Source organism: Melospiza georgiana, chromosome 5 (genome assembly GCF_028018845.1).
Source record: "Melospiza georgiana isolate bMelGeo1 chromosome 5, bMelGeo1.pri, whole genome shotgun sequence".
Classification (NCBI taxonomy): domain Eukaryota; kingdom Metazoa; phylum Chordata; class Aves; order Passeriformes; family Passerellidae; genus Melospiza; species Melospiza georgiana.
In genome coordinates this window covers 8,179,700-8,202,269 of record NC_080434.1, presented here as the reverse complement: position 1 = coordinate 8,202,269, position 22,570 = coordinate 8,179,700, and the positions used below count along the sequence as shown (strand labels likewise).

Below are 22,570 nucleotides of genomic sequence, written 5' to 3'. Positions count from 1 at the left end.
GAGATCCAGGAAAAGTGAGATGAGACAGGGACTCAGCTGGGGTCCCACAGCCCCCTAGCAGCCCTGGTGAGCTGCAGCTGTCAGAGAGTTTGTGCCTGGCTGGCTGAGGTTTAGTGAAGCTCATCTGAGCCATCAAATGTGGAGATGGCTTTATATTTTTATACCTACCTCCTATTCTTTGTATATGCTGAAGTTTTCCCTGTATACTTCACAAATTATCTGTGTTATATGGAAATCCTTTTCAGAAGATCTTGGCTTAAAACGAAGTGCATTTTCATAAATTTGATAAATGTATAAAGCAATTGCTTGAGCGTGTAAAGCTTCCTCAGTCTTATGGCAGATACTGAATCTTACATTAACAAGCCCTAAGTCCCCTGGTAAACTGTTGTCTGATGAAACAGATAGCTCTGGTGTTTGGAGGCTGCAAAGGGCCTTAAAAGTAAAAACAATATTGACATTGATGAATAGATGAAATACTGGCCTTGCTGACTTAGTTGCTTTCAAGGTATTCTGCAGAGTTTTGCTGGAGTAGTTGCTAAACAAAACACACAGTAGGGTTATTGAAACAAGATATTATAAGAAGTTTCTAGGACACGTTCAAAGGAAAGTGAAGTATTTTTGATGTTCTCACATTCTTTGAGATCCTTCAAAAAGCATGGTATAAGTGTGCTGTTATACATACAATTTATATACAATTTTGGGAAATGAAGGAGCACGCATTTGTATCCAAGAATTAAAATGTACTGTTGATCTAATGCTTTAATTGCCTAATCAAGATATCACAGTCAGTTAACTTGGTGCAATTTAAACTGTATTTACACTTATGTAAATTATCTAATTATTCCTTGTTGTTATTAATGATGCTACTGAAGTAGTTTTAAGCCAGCATCATATTATCTACCCTTTTCTCTGGTGATGTGCTCACCCTCCTTATGTGCTGCTCCACTGAGTTCAGTTTTTGCCATCAGGAGTACAAAGTAGGGGATGAGGATTTTTTCCTTCCAGGCCTGATTTGTTAGGTTCTTTAATCCTTCCCTGTAGATGCTATGATTTCCTTTTAGGGAGAGAACCATGCAGCTACACACAGCTAAACAAAATGCCACAGGAAAACAAAAACAAGAACAGATAGTGTAACTAAAGCTTAGAAACACAGAATAAGCAGCAGCCAATTTCCCACCAGTAACTGTGGTATTAGAGCTAGGGCATACTGGACAATAATCATCAGCTCTTTAAGCAAGTTGCAGGTATGGTGTATGTTTCTTATGTGTTTTACAGAGACAGAAAATCAAGATAGAATAAGTTCAAGACACAGCACAAGTCCCATGTCCTGATGTGTTTAATTTTTTTTTATAAAAACTGAGTTCCATTGCTAGTGATTGGCCATGCCACACTGAGTGGTCCAGAGAACTTCAACCTAAATGAGTCCTTCAATCCTTATTTCCCTTGGAACTGAAATTTTCACTTGCGGAAAACTTACTTTAAAAAAGTTGTCTGGTAATCTTAATAAATGAAGCACATCACCTTCATACCAAGGGAAATCTCCTGTTAAGGGAGTCTCTTATCCTAAAGAGAATTTCCTCATGGCAACCTGGACATGTGTCAGTGAAAGAAAGCAGGTAGCATATTGTATCCTTCTTTTGAACATCTCCAGCTGTTCTTTTGGAAATTGGGTTCTTTTTTCTGAGTTTTAAGTATTTCCCCTTTGGCTCCAAGCTGCCAAATGAACCAAATTACAGGATGTACTGCTAAAATACAGTGTGCTCTTTACAGCAGCACTAAAAGCCCAGCCCTACAGCAGAATGATAGTCTGGTATGAATAGAAGCCATATCCATATCAGAATATTGGTAGCTATTTTTATTTCACCTTTTAGTGATGTGGTATCTGCTGGTTTGGGTTTTATAGTGCTCCTGTATTCAGCTTTGCCCATTGTTAGTTTCATTAACTCTTCTGTTATTTTTCTGTTGCTCTTACTTCCTTTCAGATGCTCCCAAGAAAATATGAACGCAGAAACATTACTCTAGAAAGAATTCAGAGCTCCAGCTCTCAGGTAGCCTTAAAATTAAGCTAAACACATTTCTTTGTGTTTAAGTGCTGTCACAGTTTACATTCCAGAGTCTGATAAGCATCTACCACTCCAGATAATGATAAATAGATCTAGGAATGTCTTAGGTAATAAAAAAAATGTAGAAAATTTGGAAAATAATATTTTTGTCAATTTTTCAATAATTTCTAAAAAATTCATTACATGAGAACAGTTACAAAACTGGTACATGGGTCAATGGTGGCAGTTTCTCTGTTTGCTTGTCTGTGCTTCTGCCTGTACCTATTCCATTTGTTTCCTAATTGTTCTACTTGAGCCTAAGCTATGCCCTCACAAGAAGCAGAAAAGAAGCAAACCTTAGGTAATAAGTTATTAAAAAACAAACAAAACCTGAAAAAAAAGAGATATGTGGTTACAATATTTCCATGGGAAAAAATTATCACCTCTACAGTCCAAACTACAGCTAAATGCAAAAATACTTGTGTTTTTCCCAGGAAAGCCCTTTCTGGAGCTGCCATAGAGATGAGTAAGTTGATTTTTGGAAAGATACTGCTGCTTGTGTAATTCTGAGTAGCTGGAGGAAGTTATCTGTAGGTAGCACAGTACATCTCTTGAAATGTGACTCACACAATGAAAAGTTTTTCCAAGGAGAACATTTTCTGCCCTGATTTATTTTTGCATTGCACTTAGCTTGCTTACAACAGTAAATCTTCACATGACTGGTTTTCAACTGTGCAGAGGACACATAGATTAAAAAAAAAATTACAGGGAATGGCAGTAACTTTCCCACTCCTTTTGTTGCACCTTTTTGTAAAAAGCAAAACCTTCGTCTGCTAAAGGTGGGAAACCTCACACCAGCACAAAACTGGGGAGAAGTGTAAGGGGCACACGGTGTGTGGACCACACTTCCAGTTCATTAAAAAGATGGTGATGAGGGGAAGATTCATAGAGTTCTGGTCAGGACCAGTGGAACTTCTTGGATCAGTCAAGATAATGACAGTCTACTGAATACTCAGTAAAAAGTGCTTTAAAATGAAAATTATATAATCTTTTGTTTTCCTATTCAGATATTACTTAAATTCAGGTATTTCTATTGTAGATTTAATGGATAATTTTTTATGTGTCGAGGAAATATCAAGGAAATATGAAATCCAAAAGTTATGTTCTCTATTAAATCCATAATCTGCAGAGTTTTTAACAGTAATATAGGTGTGACAATTGTGTTCAGAATTACAGCATTTTTTCCATCTTTAAGGATCAGTAAAATGCTGTAAAGCAGATATAACCATTCCAGTTTTAAAATAGCTTTACACTTTCTAAGAGCAAGAAGCCATGTCCATGGCAATGATTTATTTCTCACTTGATAATGGCTAGTCCATTAATCCTTTACTTATGAAAGATATGAAAATATCACTAGGACAATGCTGTGTGTTTATCCAAATAAAATGTATAGCCAGATGTACCAAGCCTTGTGTTTGAATCTGGATTCATGTGACTATCTATAGGAAGATGAAACAAGCCTAAAGCTCTGTTTTCCAGAGAGATTAGGAATAGTCCATGCCATCCTTATTCCTTGTACCCACAGGTTACTATATTACCATGAACTTTGTTGCCATGTAAAGTAAAAAATACTAGGCTATATCCTTTGTCTTTTGATGCTGCAAGACAGGCAGCTGTTTGAGTGAGGGAGAGCAGTGGAGGAGTATTCATAATATTATGTATAGAAATGTATGGGCGTAGTCTGAGCCTAATCCCTTTGTCATTGCCAGAAAGCTGCCTGGATCTACTAGTTAATATTCAATATAATATTTATTTATTTAATTAATTAACCTTTAGGTCTTAGATGTTCATTTAATATTCAGTATGTCTTTCTCTTTCTTACCCTTAATGAGGCAACCTGCCAGACTAAAGAGAATGTGAAGAGCATTAGTGATCCTGCAGAACAGTTGTGACAACTGAGAGAGATAGGAAAAGACAGGTTGGTTCAATGTTTAAAACAAAGAGAGAAAAACATTACAAAGAAAAAAAAAGAAAAAACTCAATGTCTCCCTTTCTAAAGCTTGATTTATGTAGCAGCTCATTTATTTATTCTTTTTCTTGTTTTAAATAAAAAGTGAAAAGCTGATCGTATATCCATGATAAAACATGGTGTTCTTGTTTGATTAATAGCTCACACTGATGTTAGAAGATGCCTAATTATGCATCAGTGTTTGCCTCATTATGTAGAGGAACATCATCATAGCAGAGAGTCTGTGAACAGAGAATGGTTTCCTTTTTGATAATTAATTCTCATGCTTCAAAGTATGTAACCAAAACAACTCTTTCACTGTAAGATTTCAATAGACCTAATTTTGAAAGCAAACTGTTTGTCTCAAATAATGAAATGGAGTAAACAAGGTACCTGACCTAATCTAAAAAACATTACTTAAATTGGTTGCTTTTCTTTGCCAGTAGTTTGTCAGAGAATTTCCATGAACTGCAGCTTTCTGAAAACCTCTTCAGCAATAATAACTCCATCTTCTTTCACTGTGCTCCTCGACATAGCAGTGAGTGCAAAGGTTATGCAACTAACAGGGCTAACTTCTGCAGTTAAATGATTGAAACAGTTTTGAGAACTACAGCTGTAGCTTGGTAAAAACCAGAAACTTTTTCATTTCAAAGTATCAGAAGAAGAGTTGTATTTCCACTCTGGACAAAATTGAAAAAGGAAAAACTCTTGAAATAGCAGCTACAAGAAGAAAATGTTTGGGTGATGAAGTGCAGCAATTGAGAGAAGGAACTGGATTCTTGCTTCATCAATAAGTGTTCCTGGATCTTATAAAGGTCTGCATTCCGCCTGTAAAAAAAAGTCTAATATTGCCAGGTGCTTTGTTATAGGAAATATAACTCAGGCAATACAAGGGATAATTAGAAGTGTATGGCTCCATGCTTTTAGCATTTGCACTGCTAGGAATTTGAGGCTTCTTTCAGTAGGTCAGAGAAACCTCATTGAGCATCTACATATTTCATCCTGTTGCACTATGCAGAGCACAGGTAAATTCATCACTCCACCGGAAAGATTTGGTACCTCAGAACTCCAGTTCCTCTGTCAGAGAGGGCATTTTTAAAAAGAAAAATATCAGTACAAAAGTTGGAAGACAACTTTGCTATATTCTTGATATAATATCACATTTCAAAGATAAGAAATAAGGTATTGCCCACGATCTCTTTTGTGTTTTGAAATCTGAGTTTCAAAGTATATTTCAAGGGCTTCTCTTATTTACATCAAAAGTCCTGTGCACTCAGGGAAAAAACCTCACTGAATTCTTGAGGAAAAGGACTCACTTCAAGCTCTATTTAGGACCAACCAGCCTGTGATGGTTAGCACATAGAATGGAAAAGAGCTACAGAAGTACAGCACTTTCAATTAGTCAGGAGTATATTCAAAGATTCTGTGAGTCGATAGCCATATTCCAATACCTTCAGATGAGTCAAGCCTAAGGTTTGCAACACTTTAGAATGTCAGTAGAATTACTCTGGGAATAAAGTGTTCCATGTAGGGAGCTGTACCCGAATCTGATGCCACTTAAAAAGTAATTATGTGTGTTCTGTGACTCCTATTTCCAGTGTTCCCAAGAACCAGTGTTACTGTCCTCTGCAAATATAAGGCAAATACCATCCTCACAGTGGTGTTTTACCAGTTCTCCAATACAAACTGTCCTTGGCATTTGAGAGGTTAAAAAGAGTGAAATGAGAGAAAACTGTTCTCTGGAGGCAGCACCTATTGCAAAAGTTAGCGATATATTTTGGAGGAAGAACTGAAAGTATGTCAAAGATAGTTTTAGGCAAAACAGAGAAAATGTCAGTCAAAATACAGGTCTCAAAATCTGCAAGGCTGTTTGCAGTGTTAAAAATACATTACAGAAGTGCTGCTTGACAGGTCATCATTTACGATTTTTAAGAATCAATATTGTCAGGATGCAAAATTGTGACTATGAAAGAAAGAGGATAGCATGTGTGAGTAATGTATTGATCTCAAGGAAAGTTTATCTTTCATGGATTCACTTCCAAATAACCTTCTAATTGGCTTTGCAACCTGGAAGAAACCTCACAATAAACTTCCCTTGGGGACAAGTTACTGTATAAATACCTCTGTAGTAAACAGACCTGTTAAAAACAATCACATCTTAATGCAGCAAGGTCACTCTTTTGACAGGTCTGTGTTACATAATTGTGTTCAGAGAATGACCTATATGAAAAAATTCTTCCCGGTTTGGTTGAAATTCATTCCATCAGCCATGCTGCTCTTGTGGTAAAGCAATTCCATATTCTGTAAATGAAGGAACCTGCTATCAGCTGTAGGAAAGACATGCTGCCATACAGTGCCATTGAAAGTTTCAAGAGCTATCTCATAAAATTGGCAGTTGGAATAAATACATTAAAAATTCTTTCATAGTTTCCTTATAAGAAAGGAAAACTTGGAGCTGTGTCAGTACTACTAACCAGCTATCAAGCCAGCCCTAGATGCCAAGGAGGCAGTTTGATGTACTGTGCTGCACTACTGCAGCCTAAAAATGAAATCCTTCGCTTCTTTTCCTGTTCAAAAACCTGAATGAAAAAGTACCTCAAGAGTTTAATGATGCTTCCATGACATCTGTGTAAGCAGTCACCACAGCTCATATCAAGGTGTTCAATTACTTGAACACTCATCTTGTTGACAAAGACACTTCTCTGCTGGTGACAGAATGACTAGTAAGTCACAATTATGTGGGCTCAGGGAAGTGGAACAAAGGAGTACCAGGATCTTTGAATGTCTTTATCATTGGAGAAGTCTCAGCAAATGCAGCTTGTCTCACAGATTCTGCAGTCCCCATCACTCCTTTCATGACTATATGAAAGCCCATGTGCAACAAAACAGATTCGTTCAGAGAAGTTTACCTTAAGTCTATCCTGAATGAAATCAAGCTGTATTCATGTGCTCTGTTTAGCCTCTTGCTCTTCGTAATGCTGACCTTTCCAGGTTGTAGCAAAAGAATTTACTATGTAGTGCATTTTCTATGTAGTTTGGAGATTCTTTCAACTTTAATAGGCTGTAGTTGAAATTGAACATCAAAATGAGGGTGCTGTCTGGGAGTTCATTGTCATTGAAGTGCAGGGAATGAACAGAAGAATTGCATGTTCAGGATACTCTCCACAGCCTTGTAGTATATCATGCAAGGACTTTGAGTCATTATTAACATCAGAAAAAGAAACTGCATTTTATCTTGACCCATTATTAATATGCGAAAAAAGAGATTGCATTTTAGCTTGACTCAAGCCAGTTAACCCAAACATCACAGCCAAAACAAGTTTCTGAGTGTCACCAGTCTCTGTAAGCAGTGCTATTTCCAGATCAGCAATAAATACATGGTGATCTCAAGTGATCATAGTCTTAGGTGTGCAAAACTGTTTGGAAAGAGCGGGCAAAGCTTTTTGGAAAGAATGGGTTATCCAGGGCAAAAATAAGATGGCTCTAAGGCAATTGCTATTAAGTAGATATGACTTTTTCTTTTATTTATCAGTCTGTATCAGAACTTACCATACCCAATAGTTTCCACACTACCTGTCTGCTTCTGGAACTTCTTGTTGTCTGAAATGGCTATGGATCAGATGCTAAAATCTGTTCAGCAGAAAACTTCCCCATCCTTCCTCCAGATTTCCTTAGTCAGGACTAATTGGCAGAACAGCTTAGGTAAATACTGAGATTCGGGTTAGTCACTGATACCTGCATGATGAGACAGTGTGCCCTCAGCAAATATGTGTATGATACAAAAACAGAGAGAGGAATTTACACAATAAATAGGAAGCTCAAGGATCAGGCAAAAGAAATCTAATTAAGTTCAACAAGGAGCGATAGATTCTGCACCCAGGTGAATAACTCCATGTACCAGTAAAGATGCAAACTGGCTAGCTGGTGTGATGTAAGCATCTGCGGAGGTCATAGTGGGTACCAAGTGAATAGGAGAAAGTTTTCACCTTGTATCACCAGGAAGGCAAACTGGATTGGGCTATGCTAGGGTGAGAGTAATCAGATAAAATGAAATTATGCTTTTTACACCATTGGTTCTGCACAGAGCTGTAATTCTGCATCAAATTTTGGGCTCTGCAATTCAAGAAGGACTACAGCTGGAGTCAGCTTAGGACTGGCACGACTGTCATGGGCCAAAAGTATGTGACCTTTGAGAAGAGGCTGACAAACCTGGGCTTGTTTAGTCTGGCAAAGCAGAAGCTAAATGGTGATCTAACATCTGCCCACAGTAACTTGAAAGGGAATTGCAGAGATGGCAAAACAAAATTCCTCCTGATACTAGCAGATGGTATGAGACAATAACCCCAGGATGCAGCTTGGAAGATTCAGTTTGGACTTTACAAAAGACTTATTCACAAGAGCAGTAGAGCAGCAATGGATTAGTTTACCCAGAGTTATAACCAGGGGACTTGTCCTTCTTGTAGACTTTGACTTGGCTATGAAAAGTGGCAGCTGACCTGGTATAGACTATGCAATCATTCTGTGTTTAACCAGCACTTCCAATCAACCTTCTGCAAATAAGAAGCTTAGGGGGAAACTAGAAGAAAGGAATATGATCTACTGAAATTCATAGACTCACCTTGTATTCTGTATTCAGACTGATTGTTTTTATGGTAACAGACATGCAGGCAGTGAAAGTAAAAAGAATGGCAATGCACTGGAGAGGGCTATTTTGTCAATTGCAGCAGAAAACAAGGAATAACTGAATAACCATAGGCCACTCAGTTTCCTTTATGTATTTTCTGTCAAGCTTAAGTCAGTCATCAAAAGATGAAGCTGTTCTGGGAAAAAGATATGCTCAAGGCTTCAGGAAACAAAAGGAGGATATCCTCACTAATTTTACCTGGGAAGATAATCCCATCTTGCAGGAAGGAACATAATAAAGTGATGGAGTTCTTCTCACTATGAGAGCCATGGAGGGTGCATGAGTGTACTTGCAGGTTTGTCTGTGCATATTGGCACAAAGCTCTTTGTTGCTGGCCTGAGAGTAAAAAAGATAGAGAAAAATCTTCTTGAGGTAGCCTCAAAGAAGCTGCCCTTGTGTACGTTGCAAGGCAAAATAGCCATTTTACTGCTTTAGTTTTCACCAAGAGAAATGGTGGTTTGTGTATTGTTTTACTGAGCTAAGGCTGCAGACTACTATAATTTTGACCACATTGCTTCCTCCAATATTCCTGTGCTGAGATAACAGGAGAGGCCAATATACTTTTTCTATTACTGTAAGGAGTTTTTCTGGACTATTTTCATATGGTTCATGCTGGGAGTTCCAGAGCATGGAATTACATACCTCTCAGTCAATTCAGGTTAGAAATAAACAGATTTAGTTAAAATTGTTTATCCAGGCATTTAGCAGACTCTGTTGCTGCTCTTCAATATTTGATAATTTGCTGGTCAGTGATCCTTAACAGAAATTGCTAGTACTTTTTGTACTAGCAGAAATTTGAGGTGCTACAGATGTGGAGAAGGGCTCTGGACTTGCCTGTCTGGACTGGAGTGGAGCCTAACAAAATACTTTATTTTCTTTGTATTTTCCTTCCTTTTTCATGGTCCATACTGTAGTCAAGCATGTCCTGAAGCCCTGCTCTAGCTTTCATGTAATCTTTTAAGTCTCCCTGACTCATTCTCAATAACCCTGGATGAACATTTCTTATCACATGGTAACATGGGTACTAATGTGATAATGAAATACTCTCTGTATGCATCCCAACATGAGAGAAGAATTTAAGTTCTGCTTTTTACTACTACATGATTTTTTACCTCACAAAGACAGAACCCTGGTTTCCAATTTATTTCTGGGCACCAAATTAAGTAAACAGGTATTCTGCTTGAGTAGATCTTTAATTATTATGACTAAGCAATTGTGTCTTTGCTATTATTTTAGAAAAACTTCTCCAGACTTTAAATGAAGACAGAGGAGGCCCATGCAGAGCAATAACAATGGAGAATTTGTTTACAGGCTGCCACTAGAAGAGACAAAATGCTTCCCTTTATCATCACTTGTCAGAGCAGTGACAGCCTGTAAACAGCCTGCCCATGCATTATTCTTTATTTGTCACCTTTGTGCCAGCTCTTGCCCTAGCAGGTGCCTGGCATGTGTCAAACTTACGTTTCAGAGATTCATCTGATCAGCACTGGAAAGAAAAGTATGATCTATTTTCTTTTCAATTACGAATTAGATATTTGCTCCGATATCTAATGGAAGGGGCTTTGGCTTCTTTATATGCAAAAAGTACCATTTACAGCTTCCTGTAGAATTTCAATACTGACTTCTCTCTCATGCCCAATTCTGAAAGTAGAATTTATGTAATTCTACTGAATATAAATTAAACCATCCTACCTCCCTGTTCTATTGTCCTGGCAAATCTGTTCAAATCTGATTACCTTTGGTAATGAATGTGCTGTCCTCTGGGCATTTAAATGTCTTTTTATTATAGGCTGCTTTCTATTTTACACACTGCATTATAATTTTTTTTAAATCATTTCTCTAGAATTACAGTTTTGTGCTAACATTGATTCATGCATGTTTTCTTATCTACTTGAGTTTGCTTAGTTGTAAATGTGTATGTGTAACATACAGGGTTTGTGTGTGAGATGCTTCTTCTGCAGGCAGTATTAGCAATAAAATAGTTGGGATCTGTGAGAAAATGCAGTTGTACTATAGGAAATAAAACATTTGGTGTTCTCTTCTGTGAGGGAAATTTATTGTGGAAAGGGGAAGTTTATTCTAATAGGTTTGGCAAAAGACAAGACTTTAAAAATCTAAATTTGTTAGTAATCACAAACACTGATATTATTTTTTAATCAAAATGAGTTTCTAAATGAAATCTATGTTTTTAGTATTTATATTTATATTAGAAAATACTACAGTTTTTTTTAAAACTACTACTGTTCTACTGTCTCTGGCTGTTACTCTGTGTTTATTTTTGCTTTTAGAGACTGGTAAAATTTGAAACAGATGGTACAATGTCCTCAAGACATTGTAGGACAAATTAGAGTATGAGATCACTTTTGTAATGATTTAAGTTTAAAAGATCAGTAGTTATGGATCCAAAAGGGAATTTGTTTCCTTCACCTTAAGGTATTTTCATTCTCACAACCATATTGGAGTTGGACATTGAACTTAAACACTTTGTGATGTTTTTATAGTTATTTTAGTTTTTGAGAATTTTTTCCCAAATAAATTCCCAAACCACCTTCCTTGCCATATCTCAAGACTAAAGATACAGTAGGTGTTCTTGCAGGCCTCTCTTTGACTCTGTCATGACTTACTGTTAGGATATTACTAACATGTAACTGGTCTATAAAATGTAGATACCTTATGTCTCTCTATAATCCACATGCTTTGGTTTGTATGTAGACCTGGTCTTTTAATGTCACTTGCCTAACTAAGCTCTATAAAATTCACAAGCCGTTACTTTTGTTTTCTTCCTTACTCCTTCCAGATATGTCTAAATGAGGAGGCATTTAGAATTCTGTAGAAAAAAGATGAGCAAATTTTATTTGTGTGTTTCTGCTTTTTTTTCTACGCGTTCCTTAGCAACAAGGAGAAGATGATAAAATCATTCAGTCATTGGACTAATTAAATAGATGGCAATAATTTTGGGATATGTAATTCTGGCATCAAAAGATGTGCTGGATGTTTTGATGCAGTTCTTCACAAATCAGGTGATATGCTGTCTAAAATGCATGAAGAGCTATCTGAGAGAGAGGGAGGAAGGTGGTGCAGAGCTTTTGTTTGTTCCACAGAATTGCAGCCAAAGGAAAAAAAAATTAAAATCTGAGAGACCTTTTTCCTGAGTTTGCAAGGAATCTAAAGCAATGAAAGAACGGTATGAACTACCATCAATTTAATAAATTTCAAGCTCCAATACAACTAATGACAATCACATCATAATATTCAACTCCATTGTTATTTAGCAATTGATATAAGAACAGAAAAGAATGTATCATAATTTGATAGTTTACATCATCTGTCCCTGAAGTGTTTTCCTGAGAGGATAGGCACTCAGCTTCCAGAATTTGCTCGCTGAAGGATGTGGAAGGATGAAATTAATTCCTTTGCATGAGACCGAATTTCAGTGAATTAATTTGGCTCAAGACAAGTGATAACAATCAGGATGCATTAAAAGGGTGCATTTGTATTCGTTCATTTAAACAGCAGTGCTGGCCATGTTCAAACTGCCTGCTGTGAGGGCAGTAACCATTGTGACACCCAGCTAGTGCAGGCCAACTTGTGTGCCTGCAGGCCCCAGGGAGCCTGCCAACACCACAGACAAGTTGGATTGTCCAGGTAAGGCTCCTGCTTCTCTCCATCAGAGCATTTAGGTGCTTTCTTGGTAGCTGCCTTCACCTACAAAGAGGGAAACTGCCTAAAAACAGGAAGGAGTAAAGCAATTGTGTCTGATATGTAATGAAATTCAGAGCTGTGTAGTAGCTGCACAACTCCTCGATCAACCAGAGTGTCACCAGTGAACCCATCTCTGAGGGTAGGCAGGTGATGGTGGGGGATTTGTGCCATAGCCAAGGCATTTAGCAGCTGCTTCCAGAGTTGAGGAGGTGAGTTCTGGCTGAGCAACCCAGTTCTTTTTTAGTGCTTGTGTGAACAATGTGCAGCAGTGTGGCCTTGCTCTTGGTGCTGGGTCCCTATGCACCATTCAGTGCAAACAAACTGAAGACCTGTGGATGGAAAAGGAGAAGGGTTAGGTGACCTTCGAGAACTGCAGGAAATTTCTGGTGTCTGAGGACTAACAGAACCTATGGTACCTAACTGATTAGATTTGATTTACTTTGGAAATATGTAATAACCTGTCACTTTGGAGCTTTTTCATTTTTCATGGCTATTAGATGATACAATTTACAATATAGAAAAAAATTCAGACTGACAGCCCTAACAGACTTTCTTATATTACCTGCAAGGTCTTTGTATCTTTGTTTTTAAGGTCTATTTCCTTTCTTCTGTATTTCTGTGTTATGGGAATAGTCTCAATGGAGTTCATAAAAACAGAAAAACAGTTCAATAAATATACACTTTAAACAGTTTTGCCTGTGGGCACAAAATGATCCAGGGCTTGAATAAACCTCAGTTCAGTCACAAAACTGAATTGTAGCTGCTAGCTAAAGTGAATCAGAGTAGCACACAGGCTTTGTCCTGTGAATATGATTGGTCATACAAAACCCACCTCTCAAGACACAGAACATCTCTTGGCATTGTTACTGCTGGGATTTTATTGAGTGTAAATAGTGAAATGGGATAGGAAAAGAGATAATTCTTTTCTTCTTATTTAGGAATTTAAATGGGTATTCTACAGTCAGACACAGAGCAGAAGACAAAAACTTTCTATATTTATCTGAATGTCATTATTTATGTTATTGTCTCAGAATTGGCTTTCCTCACTTGACCTAATACTGCTCCTGGGCAGTACAATGAGCACAAGCCTCTCTCTTGACTCAGGATGTCTCCAAAATGTTGTGTTTCTCCTCCCAGAAGCCCCAACCTGTTCTGTAGTCATTGCAGTGGGATGTTCCCAGTCCCTCTTCTGTGCCAGTGTGCATCAGGATTCCTCAGTATAAAGTAGTACTCTTCCACTAAGTACACATCAGTGTTCTACTTCTTCCTTATCTGCAGGTAGCTTTGGAAGGTTGTATGTGTTTGTCAGCTAGGAAAATAGCAAGATGAAAATAAACATGTGGAGGGAGCTCTATTTCACTGGAGCTTAATTTTACTTTTGCACAAGATTCTGTATTGTCTGTGCTGTGACTTACTTGCTCATTGCCTTAAATTTGTATGTCTGCATTATATACTCCAGGATACTGCTAAATGGAAATCCTTTTGGCTAGTCCACAGCAAACTTCTTACAATTTGTAATGGTGTAAGAACAGGAACAAGGCCTGTGCTGTCCATAAAAGTCCAAAGAATTAGTAGCTGATATCAGAAACAAGTATAACTTGACAAAGCCATTTCCATGAGACTCAGCTTGCAATCCTTAGCATCACTAAATGTAGCTTGTCAACTGTTTTAATTACTAGAGACTAAGCTTTTCTCTCCCTTTTCCCCTGATGAATGAAATTATCGTATTTTTCCAAAGTAATGATTGGCAAGCTGAGATGTTATAGCAAAGACAAAAGATCAGGACTTGTGTTTTAGATGTATTTAGGAAGAGGCAAAACTGCAGGGTGTTTTATGTTGTTGGGTTTTTTTATGATTCTTAGTGTGCATTTCTTGTCAGAAGAAAAAATATTCCCAAAGATGATGTTTAGCGATACAAACAGAACCAGATTTTGCAGATCAGAGAACATATCAACTATTCTGCATTTCAGCCTAATTTTATTAGCAAGTCAGCTGTCTGTGTGCTTCATGCTGGTATCTAACTATTAAGCTCTTTCTTCATGTCTGTTTCCCTTCCCATTACAAAAACAACCTCATTGTGCTAGTTTTATTTTTTAAATTTATTTCCGTGCATAGTTCTTCACAATAAGTTGATATTGGAAACTTGTACATGGAAACGTGGAAATGTCACTGTTTATAAAATGACATGCCAGAATGTTTATGTGGCCCTGGGCTGCAGGAGCCAGAGGATGGATGAATATCCTGCAGCTGTTTTGGCCATTATACTGTGGATGGCAGGTTGCCAGCAACAACTGTGGCACAGTGTCACTGCCTTCCTCTGTGTGATAAAAGAGAGAATATTTGCACTTTCTGAACCATCTCAGGAGGATTTATGGCAGAGTTTGGAGGACTTGAAGTGACTAAAGATGGAAGTAGATAAGCAGCTTGCAGGTTTTACACCAACCTGTCCTTCTGTTGGCTCCTCCAGGCCTGGCAGTGCTGATGGTTTCTTTGTCCTTCTTTCCAGAACATTTGAAAGAGAAGCTGGAGGAGTACATGGTCCGCTTTGCCAAGGTGAGGATCGTGCGCACCAAGAAGCGGGAAGGGCTCATTCGGACCAGGCTGCTGGGAGCCTCGCTGGCTAGAGGAGAGGTCCTGACATTCCTGGATTCCCACTGCGAGGTCAACGTGAACTGGCTGCCACCCTTGCTTAGTAAGTGCACAAGCATTCATCGGGCATTAAAATCAGAGTATAGAACCAGTAACTGAAGCTGTGTCCCACAGTAAGATAGACACACACTGTGTCAAAGTGTTTGGAGTTCTGCTGAAGTTCTGATCTGTCTCAAGTGTCAGTGTGAGACAGAACTCCAAGAAACATGAGCGGCTGCATTTTGTTCCTTGAGACTAAAGAATTTGTAAAATCTCTCAGTAATGCTTCAGCATATAATAGTTACAATTTATTTTATTATTACTACTACTAAATACACTGCTATATCTAATATAATGTTATGTCCTTGCTAAAGACCTGAAAGGGTTTGTTATGCAGGTATTGTACTCCTTTCTAGTTTTCCACATTGCATTAAAACAGTTTTCGCTGTAAATATATCCAAGGCCTCAGTGTTAATTCCAATAGCAGTAGCATCCACAACAGGAAGCTCAGAAAGAATGATTTGCTATTGACTATTTTGCTGGATTCGAGCTGCAGCCAGCAAAGCTCTATTAGTTAAAGGAATGGAAGGAATCAGTTGTTGTAGGGTAAGATTTCACTTCTGGAAACAATGTTCTCTTCTCTACACATCATATACACGTGCAAAGTATATATGCTTTGCAAAGTGAGTGCTTTTTGCTACCGTAACCGAAGAAAATTTCTGAGTTGCCTAATAAAGAAATTTGTATTCATTAAAAAAGTCTGCTGTAAGTACACAGAAGGTTATGGTTTTGCTAATTAATAGTTATTGTTCCTTGAATTCTGATGTTGGGACTCTTGGGCCACACAGTAAGCTGATAAAGCATTTGCAGCAACATGTGCATTCTTCTAATGAGCTATCAGTAGAGACCAAGAAAAATACTATTAACTAGTTTCTCTTCAGATCAGTAATAAGATAATGCACAAAATTCCAAATTTTTATCCTTCTTAGCTTCCATATCAAATCATGCATATAGTTGTTCCCCTTGTTACCTCCTTGCCCTCAATCACATCTGCATTTTTAAAAATAACCTCCATGTCTTCATGTAAAGCAGAAATGTCATAAAGGAGCAGAGGGAAATCCAAGTTGAGGCCAGTTCCCCTTGTTCTATCACATAAGATAGTTGGTTTCTTCTCCTACAGCTAGGAGGAGAAACCAACCCCACATCACCACAACCTCCTTTCAGGCAGTTGTAGAGAGGGATAAGGTCTTCCATGAGCCTTTTTTTCTCCAGGGTAAACCACTCCAGGTCCTTCAGTTGCTCCTAATAGGACTTGTGCTCCAGACCCTTCACCAACTCCATTATCCTTGTGTGAACTCTCTCCAGCCCCTCAATGTCCTTCCTGTGTTGAGGGGCCCAAAACTGGACACACGACTTGATGTGCAGCCTCACAAGTGTCAAGGACAGAGGGACAATCCCTGCCCTGGTCCTGCTGGCCACACTATTGCTGATACAGGCCAGGATGCCATTGCCTTTTTGGCCATCTGGGCACAGCTGGCTCATGTTCAGCCACTGTCAGCCAGCAGCTCCAGGCCAGGCCCTTTTTCTCTGGGCAGCTTCCCAGATGTGCATCTGTAGGCCTGTAGCACTGCATGGGGTTGTTATGACCCAGGGGCCTCAATTCTTGATTCAGCCTGTCCAGATCCCTCTGAAGAGCCTTCCTGCCCTCCAGCAGATTGACAATCCTGTCCAGCTTGGTGTCATCTGCAACCTGACTGAGGGTGCACTTCATCCCCTCATCTAGATCATCCAGAAAGATGTTAGAAAGTACTGGCCCCAGTACCGATTTTGTGGGGAACAACACCTCCAATCTTCCACCAACTGGATTTAACTTCATTCACCACAACTCTCTGGGCTGGCTATCCAGCCACCTTTTTATCCAGTCAAGGGTGCACCTTTCTAAGCTGCCAGCTTCTCCAGGAGAACGCTCTGAGAGACAGTATCAAAGGATTTACTGAAGCCCAGGTAGACAATATCCATTTCCCCACATCCACTAGGCAGGTTACCTGCTCATAGAAGATCACATTAGTCAGGCAGGACCAGACTTTGATAAACCCATCCTGGCTGGGCCTCATCCCCTAGCCTATGTGGTCTTCCATGAGATAAACTGTTCCATATGTTTAGCTTGATTTCACCCTGTAAAAACCAAAGAAGAAATAGATTGGCATCAAAGGATTCACAATTGCAGCCAGGTTGCAGTTGATATTGAACCCTCAGCCTCAAACCAGAAAACTGGAAAGATGAGAGCAACTGCATCAGTGCCCCTCTGTTGTCAAGAGGAATGAAATCTTTCTCATTCCACATACAGTAGAATACCTGTAGATAACAAACCAGCCAGAGGACCTAGAAATGAGTCTTGAGAAATACCGAAACCCAGAATCAAATCTGTTTTATTTTGAAAGAAAAAGTAGAGCATTACATAAAGGACAAATAGAAAATAAACACACATCTCGTATATTTTCCCTGTGCCCTGTTTTCCTAAAGGAGTGAGAGAATTTTCTTATAAACTTGAGATGGCATATATTTACTATACTGAAATCAGATGACACCTGGCTGCTAATAATAGTACAGTAAATGTATGTTTTCAAATGTTTATCTGAAGTCATATTTTGTGATTCACTCAGCACTGCATGTGACTGAAAGTCATTCAGGGAAACCACAACAGAGGACATGTTGAGTGTTTATTGCTTTGAATCTGGCATGTGTAGTGAAAAATCACAGTTCAGCCCTGCTCTGGGCTGGCAGTCTTTGCTGAGAGGAGCAGCATTTTCCAATGTTCCAAACCAGGTTTTGTTCCAAATGAGACCTTGAAAGTTAGAGGTTGGGGAAGGGGGCGAGGAACCAAAAGCAATTACTTAAAGATGGTTCTCAGAGCTATTTAAATATCTAACTTACATATTCAGAATGAACTATTAGCTTTTAGGCCAAAGAAAGACTGAGTTATTTCAGTATTTTTAGGGTATCTAAATGGCTTTGTGGAGCTGAGCCACAGTTGTCTTCAGTTACAGTTACTTTTGGTGTACACAACTACAAACACCCTGTTTTTATCAAAACAAAAGATTTTCCTGTGGTTCCTTATCTCTAAAATATTTTGGAGGCTGAGAAGTAATTCTGCAGAAACACACAACAGCAGGTAAGCATCATCATACTTGCAGAATTCTTGAGAAAGTTGCAGAAATGGAGGCTGTGATTGAGCTTGAGCATTGCTCAAAAAATCTCCCCCAGGCTATCTACATGTGACTTGGAGACTTCAAATCCTTCAGTGTATTGAAAGATAGCAGCTTTTAAAGATGAAGAGAAGGATGCTAAAGCATTAAGAGTCTACCTTTGACCTGCTTCAGAGAAATCAATCCCATTTAGTTTCTCTACTCCAATCAATTTAGAAGGGGGGATCAGAGACAGATTGTTATAAGCCCTATAACTATTAGGAGGGCCATCACAGGAAAGAGATTATGTAAAAGTGACTTTATATAATGATCACAGATAACACTGTACAGTGTGCCAGTGAATGTAATTATATTTGGCAGTAGCAACAGTAATGCAGCCATTATCTCTGTGATCAGTTTCCTAGAATTTTGTGAGATCCTGTGCTTTAAATTTATTTCACTATTAAAGAATAAGGATGTTAAAAACAGGCTGAACTTCCAGTCACAGTAATTTCTCACTAGAAGCATTGATCCCTGATTTCTAAACTTAAACTTCTGAGAATAAAGACCCTGATGTTTTGTGAATATAATCTTTTTTTCTTAACTCCAGTCTTGCAGAAGCATGGAAGTAGAATCTGTATTATTAATCATTATACCAGTATTACCTGCCTTCCTAGCTAATTGTTCAATCCATACTCAGCCCTCTGATTATATTTAGGGTATTATCAAGCATCAGTGAAATCTAAACAACAAAATCAAAAAACAAAAACCAAATTTTCCACATAGGCCCTAAAATGTACTAAATAATATAAAGGATCTAAGCTGCCATTCAGAGAAAAAGCTTTATTATACTTGGAATGTTAAGGTTTTAAGGGGTTTTTGAGGGTTCATAGGTAATTTTTACAGTCCTTTCATGTCAACACGGCTATTGGTTTTCTCTGTACTTCCTCGTTTCAAGCCATTATTCCTCTGCCAAGTTCTTGATGTTGGCCTATCTTCTTTACTTGTCTTTCTTTTCAGAGGAGCTCTATAGGATTAAGCAATAGGATTCACCAAAGCAGACTCAGGCCGAGCTGAGCTTATGCTAGGGATGGGAATTTGATTTAGTCTCACAGTTCTAATTTTTTTTTTAAAGCAAAACTAAAGTCCTTTCTTTAGAAAGCAGGTAAGAATAATACTGTGGAGCCTTCTTTAGAACTCAAAGATTGGTGCAAAAAAAAGGGACGCAAGCTCTGTTTTTCTCTTTGTGTTGGAGTTTGCCTTTAATTTGGACCATTTGATTTCAAAGCTGATGCACTCTGCAGCCACAGGAACAGTGACTGAATGGTTGCAGGGACTGAAATTCACATTTAGGAATAAATCTCTCTCAAACAGACTCCTTACAGATGAGGGAATATTTTTACCATTTGCTTGCTGGCCTGCTCCTAGCAGGTGCCTGGGGACAGCTTGGCATAGCAATGAGAGAGATGCAGATGACTGGACTCCTGTGGGTCTCACAGGGATGTGCTTCCTTTTAAGGAACCATAAATACTTCTAATCATTCCCCAACTGCATTAATTCTACTTTAAATAAAGGTTTGCTACAGATTGGAAAGATGAAATTATTGGGGGACCACAGGGCACAAAGCAAGCAATCTTCAGACATCAGAAACCTGTGGGATTCACTTTGCAGTAATATGATAGATGGCTTGACTAGACATGCCGTTTCCTATTTTCTACTTTCATTTTTCAGACCAGATTGCACTTAACCACAAAACCATCGTGTGTCCCATGATCGATGTCATTGACCACAACCACTTTGGCTACGAGGCGCAGGCGGGGGATGCCATGCGAGGAGCTTTTGACTGGGAAATGTACTACAAGAGAATCCCGATTCCTCCAGAGCTCCAGAGAGCTGATCCCAGCGACCCCTTTGAGTAAGTAGCCATAAAGGGGAGAGTGGGAACATGAAAAAGGGCAAGCAAAAAGTGTAACTGTAGCAGAATCCAAGCCCAGGCGTTTCCATGTAGGCCACTTTCTGCTAATGAAAGGTAATAGAAGAAAACACCTGAAAACTAGGAAAAAGATCAAGGCAACGATTTGTAGAATTCACAAGCTGTGGATGGAAACACAACTTGGCTCAGTGACTGTACATAAGAGACAGGCACGTACTTGTAGTTAGGTATTGGCATCAGAGAAGTGATTGCAATGGCAGGAATTCTGTTTATTTCACAGAAACTTTATTTAATGCTTTATTTGCTGGCGATTGATGCAATATATGCACCCGCAGTTGACTCCACGTTACACCAGCAGATACTTTGGTTATAACTGGTGATATGGCTGCTGTATATGCAGTGCTGTAACTTAAACACTGAGCTGTCAAACCTGAACACTGTCAAGATGATTTGTAAATAGTTTTCGATAAGACAGCCTCTGATCCCAGTATTGTAGAGATCAGCTCATTCACAGAAATTATCTTCCTTCTTTTCACAAAGGTACATCCTTTTTTCTTATCTCTTCTTATAATTATTCTCATGTAAGGCTCAGCTTGGATTAATCCTTATCAAAAGGGAAAGGACAGACAGACAGACATGGTTCTAATGTGGGAAGGTCCCCAGGCCTCGCACAGGCACATCCCAGCAGGGCTGCCATTAGGGCAGGCTCTGATCTTCATTAGCCTTGGCTGAACCTCCACACTGTAGGTTATGGCAGTTTGAAACCTCAGCGTTCCCCCCTTCCCAAAGCAAAACATGGAAACAATAGCAACAGAAGAACTCTGACCCTAATATCCAGGGAGTGACCAGCAGAGAGGAGTAGGTAACTGTGATATCTGTGGGCTCATTTTCATTTTTCTACTTGTTCCTTTTTGCTTATCTCCATCCAGGCCCTTCGGTCTTCATCTTGCATTAGCATAGGTGCCAGTGAAGTACTTGACATCAGGTGCCAATGTGACCACTTGTCACTGATCGGGCGGGAGATTCAGGCAAGCCCTGCTTTCGTCTCAGATTTTTGACAGCAGTTTAAATTTAGTATGGCCTGCACCTAAAATCGCTCCAGCCTGCAAGTTCTCAGGACAGCAGATCAGGTTTATTATAAAATTAGTTATTCATTTAACAGATAGGCAACCACAGTCAAAAGGCCTTAAAGAGAGCTACTTATTACACAGTATAAAACAAAGAGAACTAGTAGATTACATAAAACAGTGCACAATATCGAGGTACCTATATTTAGGCTGGAAAAGAACTAGTGTAGATTAGGAGTCAATGTAATTTACTGCCAAAATAACAATAGCGTACAGAGTGCTTTCACTCAGCTCCCAGGAGGGTAACCTTAAGGGAGGCATCCCAGCTTTGGAGAGAAAGCCCCACAGATTTCCAGGGAGTATGCAGAAGATTTCTGCTTTGTGAAAGTTTGATGTAGCTTTTATAGTTTGTAAAGTGAACTGTTAGTCAGAAATTCCAGCTTCCTTTCTAGATCTCACTTCCACAGCAAGATATCTATTGACAGCTGGAAACATTACTTTCATGGCATCAAAAAAAAGTCACTGCAAGACAAGCTGTCTTGACTGAGCTATTTCACCAATTAGCAAGCTCTCATGAAGGGCAAGATGCCCTGAGTTCACCAGCTAACAAGACACAGATAAGCTCTTCTGAGGGGCCAGATGCCCTGCTACACCATTCCACAGCACGGACACAGCTAGTGCAGTCACATAACACTCCAGAGCTGCTAGATATTCAATTGCTGTAAGCATTCTTGGTCCTCTGAGCAGTTGTAGTTTCTTGGCACTTACTGAAAGTAACCTTTGTATAGTTTGGTTCAGCTTTCAAAGTTTGTGTAAGTAAAACTTCTCTATTGCCAGCGTAGCCACAGGGTTGCTTATCAGTTGTTTCACATTTGCTGTTTGTAGTTTGGATCTTGTAGAATCTTGTTGCGAAGACAAGAGAGGACTAAAGAGGAATCTCTCATAGGAAAATTCCTAGAAGGACAAGGTTTTGTGCAGTACAGAATAGATGTGGTGGCTTTGCATGAACTGCTGTTCCACTCAGCATGGCAGCAGCTGATACCCACCTTGCCCTGCCAGTGTGAGACACAGGCAGATAAATGGCTTCTCAAGGAACAAGATATAGTACAGTGCAGCCTATAAATCTCTTGTAATCTGTGTACTTGTCAGATGGAAAGACCTCCCTGTTGTTGCACAAATCAGTGAGAGTCTCCCTTTGTTTTCCCCGTAGCAGGATGCACATCAGGGCGATGCTGCTGGGAAAGCAGCACATGAGGAGCCGTCATGTCTGTCCCCACACATGCCAGCAGGACTGAAGGCTGGCTGAGCTAGGACAATATGC

At 39.1% G+C, this 22,570-nt stretch overlaps 1 protein-coding gene across 1 annotated transcript in view; it reads left to right on the top strand.

Annotated features, from left to right (window-relative positions):
• The window catches only part of GALNTL6 (polypeptide N-acetylgalactosaminyltransferase like 6), a 431,047-nt gene that overhangs the window by 333,232 nt on the left and 75,245 nt on the right, over positions 1-22,570 (top strand). Inside the window, exons 5-6 of the mRNA XM_058024028.1 lie at positions 14,943-15,128; positions 19,981-20,164. Coding sequence (XP_057880011.1) covers positions 14,943-15,128; positions 19,981-20,164 — 370 coding nt within the window. The remainder of the gene's footprint in view (positions 1-14,942; positions 15,129-19,980; positions 20,165-22,570) is intronic.